This window comes from Schistocerca americana, chromosome 2 (assembly GCF_021461395.2).
Source record: "Schistocerca americana isolate TAMUIC-IGC-003095 chromosome 2, iqSchAmer2.1, whole genome shotgun sequence".
NCBI lineage: Eukaryota > Metazoa > Arthropoda > Insecta > Orthoptera > Acrididae > Schistocerca > Schistocerca americana.
Window position 1 is genome coordinate 505,446,820 of NC_060120.1, and position 22,463 is coordinate 505,469,282.

Genomic DNA, 22,463 nt, shown 5'->3' on the forward strand with positions numbered 1-22,463 from the left:
ACAATGTGTATCCACAGATCATGTGGTCTGTAACTGAAAAAGTGTCATGATGATCTCTCCGTTGGCAAAATATTCCGGAATATTCCCCCATTCGGATTTCCGGGAGGAGACTGCCAAGGAGGAACTGAACAAGACTGAATAACCAACGAAAGGAAAATGTTTTACGAGACGGTGCGCAGAATGTCGGAAGATTGAACACGGTAAGTAAACCAGAATATCTGGAAATGGAAATTCTAAGGCTCAATCATGATACAGTGGGCCTCCGTGAAGTGAAATGAAGAGAAGGACTTCAAGTCAGACGAGTAAAGCGTAATATCAACAGCAGCGGATATGGCAGAACGATTCATAACGAATAGGAACGCAGAACAGAGGAAGTTTCTGCGAGCATTTCAGTTAATCGACAGCAAACGAACACCGACAACGAGAGCTGAGTTATACATACCGATGTCGCAGACGGAAGATGAAGAGGTAGAGAAAGTACTGCAATACCGTTGTAGGGGCAGAAGCGGAAGAAAAGGGTACGGCAGAATAGGGGTTGGTACTAGGAATGAGAGAGGAGAAAATCTAATTGAGTTTTGCAATAACATACAATGCAATACTGTTGTAGGGGCAGGAGCGGAAGAAAGGGGTACGGTAGAATATGGGGTTGGTACTAGGAATGAGAGAGGAGAAAATCTAATTGAGTTCTGCAATAACGTTTAGCTAGTCGTAGCGAATACTCCGTTCAAGCATCACAAGGGCAGGAGGTATACTCGGGGCCAAGAGATACATGGGATTTCAGTTAGATTACATCTTGGACAGGCAGAGACTCCGAATCCAGGTACTGGATTTTAAGACGTACCCTAGAGCATATACAGATTCACATCACAATTTAGTAGTGATAAAGAGTAGGCTTAATTTAAGAGAGCATTTAGGAAGCGTAAATGCGCAAAGAAGTGGGATGCTGAAGTACTAAGTAAAGTAGAAATACGCATGAAGCTCTCTGAGGCTATATATATAGATACAAGGAATATTTCAGTAGGCAGGTAAGCTGAAGAGGGATGGACATCTCTAAAAAGGGCAATCACTGAAGTAGGAAATAAGAACGTAAGTACAAAGTAGCATTTGAGATGTGGCTCTAAAGAAGAATGTTGAAAATTAGGTGGTTCGATAAGGTAAGTAATGAGGAGGTTCTCTGTAAAATCGACGAGGAAATGAATATATATAGAAAACACTCACAAGAAGAAGGGACAGGATGGTATGGAATCTCTTAAGACATCAGGAAATACCTGCAGTGGTATTAAAGAGAGCTGTAGATGATTAAAACTGTAGGGGGAAACAAAAATTAGAATGCATTCAGCGAATAACTGAGAAAGTGGGGCCGGCCAGTGTGGCCGAGCGGTTCTAGGCTTTTCAGTCTGGAATCGCGCGACCGCTACGGTCGCATGTTCGAATCTTGCCTCGGGCATGGATGTGTGTGATGCCCTTAGGTTAGTTAGTTTTAAGTAGTTCTAAGTTCTAGGGGACTGATGACTTCAGATGTTAAGTCCCACAGTGCTCAGAGCCATTCAAACCATTTGAGGACGTGGATTGCAAGTGCTACTCTGAAATGGGGTCTTGAGCTATAGCAACATCGACATCCATTGTACACAAGGAGGATATTGTGTAATGATGTCAGCATAGATCCTAAGATAGCAACAGAGAATTGCCGAAACCGGTCATCTGTATGAATAGATGATTTCAGCGATTTCGGCAGTTGGAAATTTATTCGGTGTTCACAATACTACAGATAGCCCCTGCCTTGAAGAAGTCAGAAATTTATGGCTATAAGATGAACACCAAGAAAATTAAAACAATGATAATCCAATGTAGTCGAATTAAATCTTGTTACAATGAATGAATTAGACTAGGAAATGAGACTCTAAAAATAGTACATGAGTTTTGCTCTTTGGGCATCAAAATAACTGATGACAGGCAAAGTAGAGGAAAAAAAGAAATGAAGACTGACTGTATCACGAAAAGTGTTTGTGAATAAAAAAGACTTGCAACTCTTAATACAAATTTAAGCCATACGAAATCTTTTCTGAGTGTATTTGTCTGAAGCATAGTCTTTTACGGAAATAAAATGTGGACAACAAGCAGTTCAGACAAGAAGACAGTAGAAGCTCTTGAAATGTGATGCTATACAAGAGTGTTCAAATTAAAAGGGTAAATAGACAAAATACGAGGGTGTATTGATTGATTGATTTGTGGAAGAATTTGTGGCACAACTTGACTAAAAGGAGCTAGCTATTGATATGATGTGTGCTGAGGCATGATGGGATCGTCAGTTTAGTTATGAAGGGACGTGTGGGAGGTAAACATTGCTGAGGAATGATGGGATCGTCAGTTTAGTTATGGAGGGACGTGTGGGAGGTCAAAACTGCAGAGAATGTCCTAGGTTCACTAGAGAAAGCAGTGCCAAGTGACTGTAGATTGGAGCATTTATCCGAAGATGACAAGGTTTGCACGTGATAGACTTGTGGGGAGATTTGTATTAAACTGGCTGCGGACTTAATACCACAACAGCAACTGTAAATCTGGAGTAAACTGATCGTTTGCTATGAAATTTATATTACTAAAATTGGATTTTTGCAACAGTTTCTCCAGTACCTTAAGCTTACGTTCTATCTACCTCTTTCTTAACGTTTAATCTGGCACATAATTTCATCACAACTACAAGACGCCATTTTCTGATGGAGAAGAAAAAGTATATATACTTGGGAAGGTGTTACATATTAGAAATTCAAAATAAACTTTCACGATATCACTGTTAGTGAAATGTTAAGTGGTTCTTTCCTTGCCTTTGTCTTATGTAAGGCCTTTCGAAAAGAGGACCATGTAGTGATAGTGGGTGGGGCGGGAAACCTTTGGACAGGGATGGGGCATATGACATAGGTGGTCACTTGGACAAGATAGCTTCCCTGACTCATGGCACCGACGTAAATTTCGTTGAGCTGTTCCGGCGTCATGGTCGATCACACCTTGATGTAGCTGTGGGGCGAATCAGTGTGGGATTAGGGATGGCTCTGAGGACAGCAACTTTGCTGATGTTTCTCTGGTGCCTGTCGGGACTATCAACACATGGGGTTTCACTAGCCATGGCCTTCACCTAAACAGGACTGGGAAGGGAAGATTGGTACAGCTGAGTCATGAAAGTACAGGGGTGAATCTCGGGCCACACATGTCAAATACCTGTTGTCATAGTGAGAAAAGTAAGTGTTTTGTAGGATAAATCCCGACAACAGGTTCCCCTTCCTAGAGAGTATCTCTAGCAGTTTAAAAAATACTGAAACAATCACTCACAATCTAGATTTTAACACTTCAAATACCACACATACCAGATGTCACAAAAAAAACCACTGGAAAGAGCAACATGGGGAATTTCACAGACTTAACAATCCTCATGCAACATGCAATCATTAAAAAATAAAATAAAACTATTAGAAGTTGAGCTCCAATGTTTGGACTGCACTGTAGTTTGTGTTACTGAGCACTGGTGTAGAGACACAGAAATCCAACATGTAATGTTATTACTGCATGAAAGGGCAAACTCATACTACAGAACTACTCCAAGGGGTGGAGGATCACGCATTTATATCAGAAAAGAAACACAGTTCAAATCAAGACATGGCCTCAGTACAGTAAGTGAAGACAAACACTTCGAAATATCAGCTATTGAATTAACAGGGCTTGATGTCACAGAGCAATTAATCATTTTGTGTGCGTATAGATCTCCCAGTGGTAGTGTGGACACTTTTTTCAATAAATTAACAGAAGTTCTAGATGAAGTCTCAAGTACAAAGGTCAACATAATTCCGTGTGGGTACATTAACATCAATACTAATATCACAAGTGAATCCAGCAGCACCTTCATAAAATTCCTCCAGAGTTTTGGCATGTCAATAGTGCGACAAGGGTTACTACAATGACTGCCTCAGTAATTGAGCATGTGGCCACAAATACGGATAGGGTAAAAGGTGACGTAGCAGTAAAATATCTTGGACTATCAGACCATCTCTGTCAAATAACAACAGTAAACATTCCCTAAGCTACAAGCCTCCAAACGACTTTTATCATAAATCAAAATAAGAGATTTTTCAAAAGAACTAGGAAAACAAAGCTGGGTAAAGTGTATAACGAAACCAATGTGAATATGAAATTCTCTAAACTCTCCACATTGTTTAAACTGAACTTTGAAAACCATTTCCAAAAGTATGCATCTGTGTATCAACATCTCACAAAAACAGATGGGTAACAGCAAACACTTGAACATCTGAGTTCCATGAAAATGATTCACAATGATCCAGAATTCTTAAATTTCCATCATAGATACAAAAATATCTATAGAAAGGTGCTGACTGATGCAAAAAAGTCATTTAATGACAAAATAATATATAATGCAGAGAATGAAAGCAAAGCAGTCTGAGATGTTATAACAAAGGGAACGGGGAGAAGCAAACAAGCACAGTATAACATACTGGTAAGGGAGGGGGATAAGGTGATAAATGATCCGCCAAATTTTGCAAATTATTTAAACGATAATTATTCAAGTGTCGTCGAGAAGGTACAGCAAAAATTGCCCAAAACAAATAAAACACCTGTAAATAATGTTGCACTAAATACAATCCTGTTACTTCCAACCACAGAGATTGAAGTCAATAAAACTGTTCAAAAACTAAAATATAAAGTCAGTAGGCTTAGATGAAGTACCACTGTGTGTACTGAAACAATGCATAGAGATTATACAAGGGCCCTTAACAAATATAATAAATGAATCCTTCACATCAGGGACATTTCCAGAGCAGTTAAGACAGGCAAGAGTTGTACTTTTGCTTAAGAAAGGTAATGCGGAAAACATAGAAAATTACTGGCCCTTTTCCCTACTGTCAGGATTCTCAAAAATTATAGAAGCAATTATGAAAGACAGATTAATGAATTATCTGAATAAATACAATCCCTTAAGTGAATTACAGTCTGGTTTCTGAAGTGGCAAAAATACTGAGTCAGCCATAGTAGAATTCACAAAAGTTGTACTTGATACTCTTGATAAAGATGAGTGTGCCACAGGCCTATTTTTGGATTTTCCTAAGGCGTTTTATACAGTCGACCATAAGATTCTATTAAATAAATTAGAAGAATTAGGAATAAGAGTGGTAGCTAATGATTGGTTTCGATCACATCTAGCACATAGAGTACAAAAAGTAGAGGTACCACATACTTCAAATAGATCTAAACATTTAGTAAAACACTTATCAGAACCAAAAGACATTAATATAGTGATTCTGCAAGGTAGCATATTAGGACCAATACTATTCATGATATACATCAATGACTTTCCTAGTAGTGTTACTCAGGGTGAAAAAATTCTGTTCACTTTTGTCGAGAAAGCAAACGGAACTGTTAAGGAAGTTTATGATTGGTCAGTAACCAAAAAAGTGACATTGAACATAACAAATCTAATGCCATGAATTTCAGTTTAAAGAGGATAATAACATTGTTAAATTAAATGTAGATGGCACCTCTATAGACTGTGTAACAAATGCAAAATTTCCAGGAATGAATATTGATTCTCAGTTTAAGTGGTGTGAACACACAAAGGTAGTTTCAAACCGAATGTCATCAGCATCTTATGCCCTTAGAATTCTATCATCAACGTGTAACATGCAGTGTCTTTTAGTTACATATTATTCATAAGTACACTCAATTCTTAACTATGGCATTCCTTTTTGGGGAACAAACGCACAAAATGGAAACATAATTTTCAAACTCCACAAAAGAGCCATAAGAATAACAACCAAAATACTAGTCGAGCTCATTGTAAAGATCTGTTTAAAACACTGGGTGCCGGCCGCGGTGGCCGTGCGGTTCTGGCGCTGCAGTCCGGAACCGCGGGGCTGCTACAGTCGCAGGTTCGAATCCTGCCTCGGGCATGGGTGTGTGTGATGTCCTTAGGTTAGTTAGGTTTAAGTAGTTCTAAGTTCTAGGGGACTTATGACCTAAGATGTTGAGTCCCATAGTGCTCAGAGCCATTTGAACCATTTTGTGTAGTACTGTTATGCTGTACATTTTATACATTGAAGGACTACTTAGATAAAACAGAGTAGGGGTTTGATTAACAGTGTTGTAGAAATAAATAACAATAATAATGATTATAAAACATCCAACATTCCACATAACACCTTCACTTATGTTTTTTCCTTCTTTTTTCCTTTCTAGAAATACTTACCCCCAAGCTATGCATAGCACAATATTATCACCTCTTCCTCTTCCTGAGCCCAACAACTCACTCATTATGGAGGGATGCTGACTCAGTTTTTCAGGTTAGCAAATGGGGAGTTGCAGTACAGAAAGTGGCCCAGAGATCACCAGTTTTTGTGTGTGTGTGTGTGTGTGTGTGTGTGTGTATGTGTGTGTGTATTGGGTGAAGTGTTATGAAACAATGTGTGTATAGTGTGTTCAGCGACTGATAGTGAGGTATGAGTGAACAGTGTGACATCACTTTATTTAATAAGTTATTTTTAAAAAGAGTATTGTATACCAGGAGTAAATCTAGTGATTATGCCTAACTAAAGGTCTCTAAATATATGTCTACCCGAATTAGCTTATTTTAAATTTGTCTAAACCTTTAAATACTTTGACATGTCCTATATCTTTGTAAAAAGAAATCTACAGATGAATAAAGCTACTACTACTACTACTCTCCGCCTGCCTCTTTCTTAACATGTAACCTGGCAAATAATTTCATCACAACTACGATACGCCATTTTCTGATGGAGAAGGAAATTTAATATGCTTAGGAAGGCGTTACGTATTACAAATTCAAAATAAGCTTTCTTGATATAACTGTCAGTGGAATGTTAAGTGGTTCTTTCCTTGCCTTTGTCAGAAACGTCACAATAAATTAATAATTAAGGGGAAGTGACGGCTACTTACCTGAAAACTGCTCTCCATACAGTTTCTTAAAAACATTAAGTTTTGTAGTGACGTCGAAGTGATAGAAATAGGTAGGCTGAGCCGCAGGCATGGAAGAGAGAATCCTAGCCGTTACCACCGAGGGGTATATGGTGACAAGGTCTGCATGGAGCTGTTAATAAAAATAAATTGCAATGTTTTACTCAATTTTATGTTAATATCTTCCAAATTCTGAATGAAACTGAAATATATTAAGAGTAACACTGTTTTCTAATTGCAGGAAGTTAGTTACTTAGAGTTACATAGATCATGTAAATGATCTTGGAAATGATGTGCAACTCGTGATTTTACAAGGTGTGTACACATGATTATTGTTAAAGTTAAAGAATACATCACATATATAGTTTAAAAATCATTTTATACATCATGTACATCTACATCTCAATGACTACGCAGCAATTTACAGTTAAAAGTTTGCCACTAGGCTCACAAAAGCACTTTGAGACTATTTCTCAAGAGTTACAGTATGGAACAGTACATTGGAAAAATATAGCATGATTTTCTTTCGTGCGATCTCTGATTTCTCTTATTTTATTACAATGAGTACTTCTTTTTATATGTTAAATGGATGGTCGTCAACAAAACATTTTCTCATTTGCAGAAAAAAGCTGGCGATTGCAACTCGTGGAAATCTCATGCCAAACGAAAAAAGCCTTTTTTCTTAATGATTGCCTCCCTCATATAACATATTCGTCATAACCTCTCCACTATTTCGAGATAATACAGAACGAGCTGCCCTTCTGTGAACTTGTCGGATGTCTTTGTCAGTCCTACCGAGTAAGGATCCCTTACCTCGTGTCATTACTCCAAAATCGGACAAGTGTAGTGTAGGCACTCTCCTTGGGAGATATGTTGCGCTTTCTAAATCTTCTGCCATCAGGTTAGACATCAACATTTATGTAACATCAGTTTGTTTTGTCCAATGCTTGATCGACAGATGGTCATCCACATTTTTCTCCTTATGTTTTAGGTGGCACTTTATATATGCGGAAGCGAATTAATAGACTTCACAAGTACGTCTATCTTGAAAATATGTTCTAGTGAAAATGAAAAGATTAATTTTGCAGAAAGTAAAGGGCAGCCAATTCACTTAAATGACTCGCTTTTGTTATATGTAAACGGGGAGTCCACATGACAGTTTAAGGAAGCATGATCGTAAACACATTAAGCTGAAATACACAGTAAAAGAAAAAAGTATATTACTTTTATTTTGTTGTGTTAAATTATGTACTAATAAACATGTTGCCCCTACCCCTGTGAACCATGGACTTTGCTGTTGGTAGGGAGGCTTTCATGTCTCAGTGATATGGATAGCCATACCGTAACCACAATGGAGGGGTATCTATTGAGAGACCAGAGAAATGTGTGATTCCTGAAGAGACGCAGCAACCATTTCAATTGTTGCAGGGGCAACATTCTGGATGATTGACCGCTCTGGCGTTGTAACATAAACCAAAACTGCTTTGCTGTGCTGTTACTGCGAACATCTCAAATCAAGGGGAAACCATAGCCGTAATTTTTCCCGAGGACATGCTGCTTTACTGTGTGGTTAAATGATGATGGAATCCTCTTGGGTAAAATATTCCGGAAGTAAAATAGACCCTCATTTGGATCTCCGGGTGGGGACTAGTCAGCAGGATGTCATTATCAGGAACATAACTAGCGTTCTACGGATCGGAGAGTGGAATGTCAGATCCCTTAATCAGGCAGGTAGGTTAGATTTAAAAAAGGAAATGGATAGTTTAAAGTTTGATATAATGTAAATTAGTGAAATTCGATGGCATGGGGAACAAGACTTCTGGTCAGGTGAATATAGGGTTGTAAACAAAAAGTCAAATATGGGTAATGCATGAGTAGGTTTAATAACGAATAAAAAATTAGGAACGCGGATAAACTACTACGAACAGCATCATTTTAGCCAAGGTAGACACGAAGGCCACGCCTGCCTCAGTAGTACAGTAGTACAAGCTTATATGCCAACTAGGTCCGCAGATAACGAAGAGATTGTAAAAATCTATGATAAAATTAAAGTCATGGGGTGCTGGAATTCGATAGTGGGAAAAGGAAGACAAGGAAAAGTAGTAGTTGAATATGGACTGGGGGTAAGGAATGAAAGAGGAAACTGTCTGGTAGAATTTTCCACAGAGCATAACTCAATCATTGCTCACACTTGGTTTAAGAACCATGAAAGAAGGTTGTATAAGTGGAAGAGGCCTGGAGGCATCGGAAGATTTTAGACAGATTATGTAATGGTAAAAGAGAGAGTTAGGAACCAGGTTTCAAATTGTACGACTTTTCCAGGGGCAAACGTGAACTCTGATCACAATTTATTGGTTGTCAACTGTAGATTAAAGCTGATGAAACTGCAATAGGGCAAAAATTTAAGGATATGGGACCTGGATAAACTGAAAGAACCATAGGATGTGGAGGCTTTCAAAAGGAGCATTGACAAGAAAGGGGAAAGGAATACAGTAGAATTAGAATGGATAGCTTTGAGAGATGAAAAAGTGAAGCCAACATTGAATCAAGTAGCTAAAAGGACGAGGGCTGGTACAAATCCTTAGGTAATACAAGACATACTGAATTTGATTGATGGAAGGAGAAAATATAAAAATACAGTACATGAAGTAGTCGAAAAGGAAAAGGAACGTCTCAAAAATGAGATCGATGGGAAGTGCAAAATGGCTAAGCAGGAATGGCAAGAGGAAAATTGTAAGGATGTAGAAGCATGTATCACTAGAGGCATGACAGATGCCGCCTACAAGTAAATTAAGAAGACCTTTGGAGAAAAGAAAACAACCTGTATGAATACCAAGAGCTGAGATGGAAAACCAGTCCTAAGCAAAGAAGGGGAAGTAGAAAGGTGCAAGGACTATATAGAGGATCTACACAAGGGTGATGTTCTTGAGATCAATATTATGGGAATGGAACAGGACGTAGATGAGGATGAAATAGGAGATATGATATTGCGTGAAGAATTTGACAAAGCACTGAAAGATCTGTCAAAAGAAGCTCCTGGGAGTAGACAACATTCCCTTAGTACTACTGATAGACTTAAGAGAGCCTGCCATGACAATACCCATCCATTCGGTGAGGGAGATATATGAGACAGATGAAATTCCCTCAGACATGAAGTAGAATATAATGATTCCAATTCCAAAGGAAGCAGCTATTGACAGATGTGATAATAAACAAACTATCAGTTTAATGAATTACGGCTGCAAAACACTAACACGAATCCTTTACAGACGAATGAAAAATCTGGCAAGAGGCGACCTCGAGGAAGATCAATTTGCATTCCCTAGAAACAAAGGAACACGCGCAGCAATTGTAACCCTACGAGTTATCTTAAAAGATAGGTTAAGGAAGGGTAAAACTACGTTTATAGCATTAGTAGGCTTGGAGGAGGGGTTCGACAATGTTGACTGGAATACCCTTTTTCAAATTATGAAGGTGGATGGAGTAAAATATAGGGAGTGAAAGGCTATTTACAATTTGTACAGAAACCAGATGGCAGTTATAAGAGTAGAGGTGCACGAAAGAGAAGCTGGTGTTGGGAAGGGAATGAGACAGGGTTGTGGCCTATCCCCGATGTGGTTCAATCTCAATACCGAGCAAGTACGAAAGGAAACAAAAGAAAAATTGGAAGTAGCAATTGAAATCCAAGGAGAAGAATAAAAACCTTGAGGTTTGCCGAGAACATTGTAATCTGTCAGAGAGAAAAAAGAATCGAAAGAGCAACTGAACTGAATGGACATTGTCTTGAAAGCAGGATGTAAGATGAACATCAACAAAAGCTAAACTAGCATAATTAAATGAGGTGAGGGAAAGGGAATTAGATTAGAAAAAGAGACGCTTAAAGTACTAAATGAGTTTTGCTATTTGGGCAGCAAAATAACTGATGATGTTGGATGTAGAGAGGACATAGAACGTAGGCCGGCGATGGCAAGGAAAGAGTTCCTGAAGAGAAATTTGTTAACATCGAGTATGGGTTGTAGCTATGTATGGAAGTGAAACATAGATGATAAATAGTTTAGACGAGAAGAGAATACAAGCTTTTGAAGTGTGGCGTTGCAGAAGAATGCTGGAGATTACATGGGTAGATCTCGTAAGTAATGTGGAGGTACTGAAAAGAACTGGGGAGAAGAGAAATTTCTGGTACAGCCTGACTAAAGCGAGGAATCGATTGGCTGGACACATTCTGAGGGCCGGCCGAAGTGGCCGAGCTGTTCTAGGTACTACAGTCTGGAAGCACGCGACCGCTACGGTTGCATGTTCGAATCCTGCCTTGGGCATGGATGTGTGTGATGTCCCTAGGTTAGTTAGGTTTAAGTAGTTCTAGGTTCTAGGGGACTGATGACTTCAGAAGTTAAGTCCCTTAGTGCTCAGAGCCAATTTTGAACCATTGTGAGGCATCAAGAGATCACCAATTTACTACTGGAGGGATTAGTGTGTTGGGATGGTGTGTGAGGGGGGTAAAAATCATAGAGCGAGACCAACAGATGAATACAGTTAACAGACTCAGAAGGATATAGTTTACAATAGTTACTCAGAGATGAAGAGGCTGGTACATGATAGAGTAGCATGGGAAACTGCATCAAACCAATCTTTGGACTGAAGACCACAACAACAACAAAACATTTTGACAGAATAGTGTTTTACATGTTATTATCAAAAGATATTTCATACACATTATCTATACAACAGTTCATCTGCATTGTCGAAGTAGTTATCAACTAAGAAGTATCAAATTTGACTCTTTAATTTCTTCTTAATGCTCCTCGCCAACTACTCATTTGATCAGTAATTTTGTACTGTAGCCAGATGAAGCCTCTGGTAATTAATATTGTTCATTGTTTTCTTCCTAGTGCTACAGTTATGGGTGTTACAGTTGTGCTTTTATTTCATGTTCTCAATACCGTCGAACGCAGTAAGAGGACAAATGCATTACACAGATATTATACTTTACGCCAATACTAAGCTTATGTATTTAAAGAGTTGATGACAAGAGCAATGAGTATCTCCAAATCCTTATCGGTGTTCTAAGCTATGAACATCTTTAAGAGTAATGTATATTTGTCGTAGGACTTTATTCATTTCGACTATAACGAACGGCAGCATCGAAAGTAAACTATCCGACCTCAGTCACACATAAACGAAAAGCAGCCGACATTATAAACCAGAAATATAAGATTTCCAGCCCACGTTCTCATCAGCATGTACATGGAGGACATTTGAGCATTCATTTTTTTCATGTTGCCTGCCACCCAGCTACTACTATTGTTGTCCAAATTTCGCTCTGTCTTGTACATACCACGTGAACTGCGGTTTTCATAAATCAGATGACAGTCATTTTACTGAGAAACAATCTTTTATTTTACTAAAAGTATCATTTACTTTCTTTACGTTCACACATAGCTGCCACATTGGACCATGGTCATTTCATTGTGGAGAAAGGCTGTCTACATATTGTAAGACTAGTAGTGGATCAACTACAGTGTCGAAGTGTTGAATAAGCTCTAAATGAGGCGATTTGTATAAAATAGTGTGATAAGTTTCCGTAATAGCGGCACATAATTTTGTATCTTCATTCTGCAAGAAATACACAGTACGTAGCACATTTCTTACCCTTTCGTAACATGGCACGTATAATGCAGTGATAGACGTATAAACCTAGCAACTCTTTATAGAATAATAAATATTAGTATATAGTGGTCACCAGAAAGACAATTTCGGTTTTAAACTGGATGAGAGTTGAGAGGCTTACATACCTTACCTTTTACTGGTAGTTTTAAATTTCTGTTAAAAATACGATTTCTGTAAGAAATGCCTCAGAATACTAAATGAAAAACAAATTATTTTTAATAATAATGCATTGACTGAGAAAATTCTTTAACACTTGTGAGATGTGACTGAGTAGTGTGAAATTCTTATTTATTTAATTGTTCCATTGCTTTTGTGGAAGGTGTCTAGAAAAGATTTTCTACACACTTCGTTATTTTTTTGTATATTACATATGAGGTGCTGAGGACGATAAGGGCCTGAAGCTCACAGCTGTCGTGCCCACATTTCAGCGAATATCAGGGGAACCAGTGAAAGAAAACTTCGTGAATGTTCATATGTACAATATGGGCCCACAGCACAGATAAACCGAACTCAGTATGAGATCAACAATTGTCAGAAGCATTACAATCGATGATGGTGTGCTTTAGGTCCTTATTGTTCTGAGCACATTGTAATATAACGATACTTTTATACATTTGGTCATACATTAAGATAACAACTTACGTCAGCGTACAGATCAATTGTAGATTCGTCTAGCGGCTGGTTATCAAAATAGAAGCGCTTGACGTCTCGAGCAACGGCGATGCGCTCCTCCTTTTTGACAGGAATAGTGGCGGGTAGAGCTCTCTGAAAGTTCAAGTTGAGCTCTCGCAGGGCTGCTTTGTCCACGTTGAGTACTGTGAAGGAGGGACATTACTGCACCACTCAGCATCCAGGATTAAGGACAGTGTTACAACACATGATGTGGAGTATGATATTTGAAGTTTTTATTAATAACTTCTAAGACCAAGCAGCCTGAATTACTCCACATTTCTGTTTCTGGCTTTTAGTAATAACTTATTTACTATGTTGTGCGCTAGCTTAGAATTTACGATGTGGGTAGCTTTGTTCCTCATAGTTTCAAGTTGAGTTTTGAAAATGTAAACAGGGTGACCGGCAGGCACAGGCAATCAAAAATCTGGCTGCCATCAAACAGATAGTTTTGACGGACATGTCTTGCTGTATCCAAGAACAAGGAAGTTATTTATTTTGAGTTCCAGTGTGCTATGTCAACAGGCCGTCAAAATCTTAACTGATATTGTGTACTGAGTGTTAATTCCCTAATGTCCTTACTAATCAACTGAGGTAACGGACCTAATCAAATACAATATGCGTATGGTTGATGATATTCCCGTATGTCTCCTCCGAAGATGAGAATACTGCGGCAGAAGGTTAATGGAATGCTTCGGGATGGCCTCATCAGACCGTCAATTGCTCCCTACGCTTCTCTGATCTTTTTAGTGCCCAACCAGCAAGCAAGGATTGCCGATTCGTGATCGATTATAGAGCACTTAAGCAAAAGGCCATTCTGGAATCTGTGACGCTCCCTCACCTCCACAATTGTTTCACTTCGTTTTCCAAGGTTCGTTATTTTACATGTTTGACCATAATCAAGCCCGTTATCAGATACCTTTGACTGAAAATTCCAAGCATTTTACTGCATTTTGAACAGGTTGGAACCTCTGTGAGTTGAATCGAGTGCCTTTAGGTTTGTCTACCGGTGCTGTCGTGCTCTCCTGACTTTTAGATCATGTCCTGGGCGATCTAAAATTAAGTTGTAGACACAACTACCTGGACGATGTTGTAGTGTATAGCTATTTCTTTGGTGAACAGTTGTGGCACCTTGAACATGTATTATTCAAGCTTCAAGGGGCCGGATTGACAGTTAAGCCGTGAAAAATTACCTTGGCTAGACAGCAGGTTCCTTCTTGGGGCAGCTGGGTCGAGTGATGGAATTAGGATCGACCAAGAACGTAAGTCCGACTTAAGGAAATTTCTTACTCCAAGGAATAAAAAGGGGGTGGTGAGGTCCATCGGCATGGCCATTTTTTGCACGACGTTTATTCCCACCTTTTCCCATATTGCTGCTCCTTTTTACAACCTCTGCAAAAAAGGGGAGACCTCCGTCGAGGGTGAGAGCCGACAGCTGCTTTCGAGGCTTTGCCATGAGTAATACTCTTGTGCTAGTCACTCCCGGTTTTGTCGACGCTTTTAACGCTGGTGTCACGGCTGCAGTCTTGCAGAGCGACTGTATAGTGAAGGGTAACGGAAGCGACAACTACCCCACTAGGGACAAGCCAGACGAATCGGGAGAAGGCGCCAACCACCACCAGTATGTAACGATTCCCCTCATTGGTACAGGGAAGGGGCCCCACGTAACCGATGAACAGGTGCTTCCAGGAGGTTATCAGCTGCCGAACTCGAATAATCCGTCTATGAGTGTGACGCCTTGGAGTCCTGTTCACCCTCTAGAAGTTTAGATTCTATCTCGAGCACAGAAAGTTCGATCTATAGATATATAACCAAGCCTCGGGTTGGGTTTTGCCGAGGCCTAGAAGGAGTAGTAGATGGGTGGTGCTTCCCCATAGAACTCGTTCCTTCGGTGTTCCATTACTTTCATGATTCTTTTCTGGGAGGTCATTTCATTAAGACTTTTATCCCAGTGAGAGAATTGGGACTCAAACACACACATTTGTTTTGGGCTAGGCTGGCTACCAACAAGAACCTAAATATTACGATGCAATTCCGCCAATGTCACTGAGCGAGTAGAAATTGTGACACATATTGCTGAAAAATGAGTCTGTATCTGTGCATAAAAAAACGAGACAGACTATGTCAGGCGACCACTAGCATGTGCCTAAGCATGTGCGGCAACTGTTGCTGTGGTGCAGCGGCGTGTGACGTAGCCGTCACTGTGTAAGGATATTCGTCGGTTAGTTGGCCAGTTGGAGTTGTGAAACATGGGTAACCTGAATCATAACTTACACAATGGGCTTTTGCAATCGAGCGGGAGCAGCATCCTACGGACAAACTGTTCGTCGGTTACTTGGGTCCTCTTCCCTGTACTAATGATGGGAATCTTTACATTCTGGTTGTCGTTGACGCCTTCTCCCGATTCGTCTGGCTTGTCCCTATTAGGGTAGTTCTCGCTTCCGTTATCATTCACCATCTGCCTAGGATCTTCCCGCTGTTCGGGTCACCTAGAGCTCTGGTCAGTGATAACGCCCCCGCCTTCATGTCTAGGGAGTTTAAGCGCCTCTGTTTTGGTAAGGCCATTAATTATATCATCACCACACCCTGCAATTCTCCTTCGCCGAAAGGGTGAAAAGGAAACTGAAGACCGCCCTTATTATTTACCCCGCCAAGTCTCAGACGAATTGGGACAGCTCTCTTCCTTGGATTAATTTTGATTTAAATTCATCTCAGGATGAGGCTTCCTCGGCTGTGTCCATTGGCCTTCTTTTTGCCTGTCCGCTTAATTTTCCTTTAGCAAATTTATTGAAAATTAACCATGTTTTGCCAGACAATATCACTCCAGATATCATCAGACGGGACTGGAATAGGGCCAGAAGGACAATATAGTTAGCTCATCGACGACAGAGGAGGTGTTACAATTGAGAGAGGCAACCCTTTCAAGCGAAAGTAGGGAAAGAAACTCGCACCTTGATTTACAGGACAGAGGGTAATGAGTCCAGTTAACCTGTTTGTTCGTAGCCCCGCTACCGGTAGGACCTCCAGGATCGACGTTAGCCAGGTCAAGAATGAACTACCCTCCACCTCCCCCCCCCCCCCCCCCTCTACTAGCTTAGAAAATAGGGTGCGGGGTCTTCTGGTTTGAGTGAGGAAACCTGGGCCATGCTGGCTCGTATCCATATCTGCTTCGCAGCCTATTGGCCTGACTTCACGGTCATCGGCCATGGTGCGCCGCGAGGCAGCGGGGTGCGAATGCGCGCCGTTGCGAATTTTTCTGTGATCATTGAATCGAGGACAAGACCGGTCTCTCTGGGGAGAGGGAGAGGAAGAGCCAGCCGTTCGACATGATGCAAGCACGTTTTGAAATAGTGTGTTACCTTATATGTGGGAACCATGACGGTGGAAGATTGATCTATGGGGAACCTTGAAAGTTCTGTGTTTGGAAAGGCATTTTTCTGGTGCATTCCATTCATGGGCTAAGTGGATGAGCCCACCGCATCCATGGCCGTTTACGCTGCTTTAACTTGGACGCCTTGCACGTCCTGCGAGAGTCTACAGTTTCCTCGTGAATTTGCTTGACGCCGAGAGTTGGGTTGTGTTGTTTTGGGGAAGGAGACCAGACAGCGAGGTCATCGGTCTCATCGGATTAGGGAAGGAAGTCGGCCATGCCCTTTGAAAGGAACCATCCCGGCATTTGCCTGGAGCGACTTAGGGAAATCACGGAAAACCTAAATCAGCATGGCCGGACGCGGGATTGAACCGTCGTCCTCCCGAATGCGAGTCCAGTACGCCGAGAGTTGTTTTGGGGCAGACCGCCTCTGCCTTCCTCTTACATCTTATTAATACTAATGTGAGCGTGTTTGTTTCAACATAATCTTAATGCTTTCCATCACTAATCGTTTCTCTATTAAATCTAACCAAATGATTAGTAAAAGTTCCTTAGCAAGTCGTGATCAGTGGCCTTTATAGTTAGAGTGTGTTTAAGGTTATTGTATAGAGCTAAAGGATTCGGGCCACGTCGCTGTTGTGTAATATTATTCGCTTCTGCTGTGATAGTAGCATACGAGTTTCTGCTCATTTGTGCTTAATTCTGGTTATCCGTTTAAAGTATGTTCATGTTTTAACATTTATTGGTTTTAGTTTATTTTTCAGATGTGTGGTCTGGCCAGTCCTTGTTGAGGCTGTTAATGCGGAGAAATTGGTTTGCTTCTCGTCATTGTCCTGTCTGATTCTGAGGTGACATCTTGTTTGGCTTATGTGACTGCATCCGTCTCGGGGCTTACGTTCATACCTGAACACGCAAAAAAAATTTTTTGGGGTGCAATTTGACATTTCTCTGTAGCCCTCAGGGCAAGTAATTGTAACTATTTTCAATTTCTTTAATTGGTGTTGCAAATTGTGAAATTTCGTTTGTCTCTTTTAGTACTTTTACTAAAGGAAATTTTTTAATACATAAATTTAATGGATACTCAAATTGCAACTAAGTGGAGAGTAACATGATTTAGTTTGTTTATGAAAAATTGTCATTTAATTGCAACTAATTGAAGTTCCACACCCTTTGTTGAAGGGCTACTGTGCCTGTTTTACTGTTTGATCTGATCTGTCTTTCTTAGGCGATTCCTTCGCGGCGCTGTTTCCTACTTGGTTGCGTGGCTTGGCGTCGAGAGGGGGGGTGGGATGATCGGAGGGAGCGGGGGGTGGGGTGGGGGGGTGGGAATGGTCCCGGTACTGCTGGAGTGTCTGTGCCTTGCCGTGTGCATCTGCTCTGCGTGGCACGACTCCGGCATGCTGTTTGTCGGGCAGCGCAAGGTCTGACCTGTAACTTCCCTCTGCCACTTCGTCAGCTCCATAAGCTGAGCTTGCCTTTCCTTCCATAACATTTAGCTGCTTGATCCTCAGTGCCTCATATACAGAGATTCTGTTTACACCCTTAATCACTAGCCGGCCGAAGTGGCCGTGCGGTTAAAGGCGCTGCAGTCTGGAACCGCAAGACCGCTACGGTCGCAGGTTCGAATCCTGCCTCGGGCATGGATGTTTGTGATGTCCTTAGGTTAGTTAGGTTTAACTAGTTCTAAGTTCTAGGGGACTAATGACCTCAGCAGTTGAGTCCCATAGTGCTCAGAGCCATTTGAACCTTAATCACTAGCGTCCTTGAGAATGAAACAAGTGGTAAATGCGGCTACCATATTGGGTCATAACGTATGCCAGAGCCAAAGCGAGATGCTGCAATACGCTACTGGGAGGACGCTAGCCTTTCCTCACTTGACACCATGAAAGTGTTGAGAGCACGTGCCTTAGCCCCTAAACGAACGTGAGTAGTTACCGATTTCGGTAATAAAATATTCTCGACTCAGTGTCACAGACTACACCATAAGACTTGCCTCCCGGAGTGACATCCTGGAATTCAGTACAGGCTTCGGCTCGCCAGATGGATGCCTCGGCCACAGCGCGGTGTTGTCAGCTGCGCTACCACGCTGTCATCTCGCTCGCAGCCGTAGTCGTCACTGGCAGTGGCATTCGAGTATCGCCCCGCTCTTTGTGCTGTCAGCAGTGCCAGACGTCTACTGTTTAGCATGAGAGGCAAACGGACGCCTCCGCCATACTGTGCCCAATGAGTTACGGCTGAAGGCCACAGTAGAGAATTTAACAAATCTACTGTCGTTCTGACGCTTCATCCCACTCTTTATGGGTGATAATCAAAGGCTCATCTAACACAGCCAAGATTAAATGGCTGCAGGAAAGATGTTAAGAAACACAAAAAGAAATAATTATCAGGAGGACTGATTCAGCATACAGACAAGGCAAATAATCTTCAGTGAAATTAAAAGTGAGGATGGTAAACTTAAGAGTGCAATGACAATTCCGCCGTTAAACGCAGAGGAGAGAATGGAGAGGTGAGAACAGACGTAGTTGGTGTTGCTGTGGATGCAGCTCTCCAAGCTACTCTCTCCTGTGCAAGCCTCTTCATCTCCAAATAATTACTGCAACTTACACCCTTCTGAATCTACGTGCTGTACTCAACTCTTGCTCTCCCTCTACGGATTTTATCCAGACACTTCCCTCCAGTACTAAACTGGTGATCCCTTGATGTCTCAGAATGTGTCCCACTAGCCGTTCCATTCTTCTAGTCAGCTTATGGAACAAATTTCTTTACTCCCCAGTTCTATTCAGTACTTCCTCATTTGTTATGTGATCTACCCATTTAATCTTCTGCATTCTTCTGTAGCAGTGGGAAAGCCGAACTACATAGCTTTACGTCTTTTATATAATATAACACTGAATCAGACAAATTGCTACCAGCATACTGTCTATAGACGTGAAGTAGAAAAACTGTGCGAACATCGTCAGACACCTGTAGATCTTGTGGGAGATTATACTGCTTTTTTAAATTTCTTTTTTGTTTATTTTATTTAAAAATGGTTCAAATGGCTCTGAGCATTATGGGACTTAACTTCTGAGGTCATCAGTCCCCTAGAACTTAGAACTACTTAAACCTAACTAACCTAAGGACATCACACACATCCATGCCCGAGGCAGGATTCGAACCTGCGACCGTAGCGGTCACGCGGTTCCAGACTGTAGCGCCTACAACCGCATGGCCACTCTGGCCGGCTTTATTTTATTCACTATAGTAAAATATAGTCCATTGAATTTAATTTGCATTGCTGTAAGTATGTAGCACTGCAACTACAATATCCAGATGCATCGACTACAACTGAAGCATCATAAATATGATTTAGGTCTAAGGCGTAGCTGGATATAACATCCAGATGCGTCGAGCATCATAAATATAACGCAAGGGCAATTATTTCTATGGCCCTCCTCTTCCGCAGCTCTCATAGCTATTTTCACTTTTCTGGCTTGAGTAAACTGCAAAGTGAAAGTCTCATTCGGTGGAAGAGATTAGTTTATTTAGCGTCACCAGACGCTATTAACTTGATGAGTAAATAATAAACATTCTAACATTATATGCTTTGTTATGAAGCTTTCATTGGCACCACCGCTAAGACAGTATAGCACTAATCACTGAACAGTACCATCCAGAAAGAAATTTTAGATTCTGCTTATAACATAGTTTCAAATTGGAAAAAATACTTTTCAAACCAGACAAGCAAAATGTAGAAGGAAATATTTCACAGTAACTGAAAAACTGGAGTCAAAAGCTTGGACGAAATTTTCACTTGTGTATGACCGCAATGCCATTTAGATTCCAGCTTCCGGTGACATGAAAGGAGAAGCAGTTGTGATGAAAATGTGGAACAAGGAACAAAATGTGCTAACAGTAATGGCTCGAATTCGTCATCCCCAAGCAAAGTCTGTACTAATATGTAAGCTGCGTGGGACATTGGAGCACCTTCGAGTAGATGTCCATTACTTTATGTACCTGTACATAATACAAGATTTCCACAAGAGAACTACGACATGGTTCCCATGTTGTACCTATGATCTAATGGTAGCGTATTTGATTAGTAATTAAAATATCCTGGGTCCCTTACACAGTCAGAGCTTAATTTTTGAATGATAATCGTGTCCAAAGGTGGTTAGTGTGTTCTGTCATCTAACAGCTGCCTTGTCAGGAGGGTGGAGAGGCGGACAGAGTTTCAGGACAGTCTCTATACCTCGGGGTGGAAAAGTATCCCTCAAAGGCGGAAGACGCAGCAATGATCAACGGCGTTATAATGCAAAACGCAATGGAAACTCCTACATTAAACGCACATAACGTGTACCCATAGACAAAGTGTGCTGTAATTGAAGAAGTGCCATGATAATATCTGCTTTGATAAAATCCCCATTAGGTTTTCTGGGACAGAACTACCGACCTGAGCAGTTTGGTCCCTTAGGAATTCACACACATTTGAACATTTTGAACAGAAGTACCAAGGGGCAGGTGGCTGTGAGGAAAAGATGGACTAACCAGTGACAATACGAGGTTCCACGAGTCTGGCGATGGAATTTCAGTATAAACGTATTAGAAAGGTTAGAAAGCCGAAAGATGGACATCCACAGGTTGAAGAAAAATTTGCGCACTCGGACTCAGCGCGATTACTCACATACTAGCAATACAAACAAGTCTGTCACAAAATTTCTTTCTGCGCTATTTTCGGGCAGTAAATGGACGTTACAGATTGGCAATCTTGCAACACTGCAATCACATGTACGGTAACCACCTATGTCAGGATACAGCAGAAGACCCACTTTAATAGCTGCATGACGATTAAGACGCCAGATGCCGTACCACGCAGACTACTTTCCGCAAATAAAGAGAAATTAACCTTGGCCCAGAATCGAACCCACGACCTTCTGCATGCTAATACAAAACGCTGCCAGTGTACTACAGCACAGCACTTCTGCTAGATACTGACAGAGACTGCTACTGTAAATGTGATTACAGTGTTGACAGATTGCCAATATTTAACATCCATTTATTGCCATAAATATGCGCAGGACAAAATTTTATGACAGACATTTTTGTGTTGCCAGCACACAAGGAATTGCGCTGCGAAGTCCGAATGCGGGAATTTTTCCTCACCCTGACTAGGTAGACTAGACATTTATTTCTAGATAGTTTCAGAATGAGTGGAAATTTCGTGTCTCGACGGCAAAGAAGTCGCATGAGACATCTGTGGAATAGCCACCTTGTAGCAGCGACTGTAGTTATCTCCGAACTTCTGTACCCTTGGCTCAGTTGTAGAGTGGCGAGTAGTCGAGTGTTGGACATGGAGTAGCTGGCAGAATTTTTAGCGTAGTGCAAATTGGAGGAGGAATTTTACGAAGAAAATTGTTAAGAATTATTAATCTGATGGAAGCGTTACAGATGCAGAATTTATGGAACAGAGTGGATTTGCAATATTGATATGTTTATAAGGCAATAATAATTTTTTTGCTGGTGTGTACTGATAATTTGAGCGATTCCTGCAACAGAATAGTCCACCTCCTCACCTCACTTTAGGTCATTGCATTTTGCATAATCGTAGAAGCATTGCCTAGTAAAGAAAGTAACGGTTTTGATTTCCTTTGACTTTTGTGTTCTTCTGAAACAAGAGCTTAAGAACAACGTTTTAGTTACAATGAACGTATTAGTATTTTCATTTCAAGTAAGAAGCTGTTTTTTATCATGAGAAAGTCATCTCAGTGTTTCTTCCTAAAGATTAGTTTTACTTTAGCTGGCGCTA

General features: G+C 40.8%; 1 protein-coding gene across 2 annotated transcripts in view; it reads right to left on the bottom strand.

The window, feature by feature from the left end:
- Positions 1-22,463, bottom strand: part of LOC124596262 (bile salt-activated lipase-like) — a 72,213-nt gene that overhangs the window by 12,221 nt on the left and 37,529 nt on the right. For both annotated transcript variants that reach the window (XM_047135337.1, XM_047135336.1), the window contains 2 exons: positions 13,282-13,454; positions 6,955-7,105 (listed from right to left, as the gene is read on the bottom strand). In XM_047135337.1, coding sequence (XP_046991293.1) covers positions 6,955-7,105; positions 13,282-13,454 — 324 coding nt within the window. The remainder of the gene's footprint in view (positions 1-6,954; positions 7,106-13,281; positions 13,455-22,463) is intronic.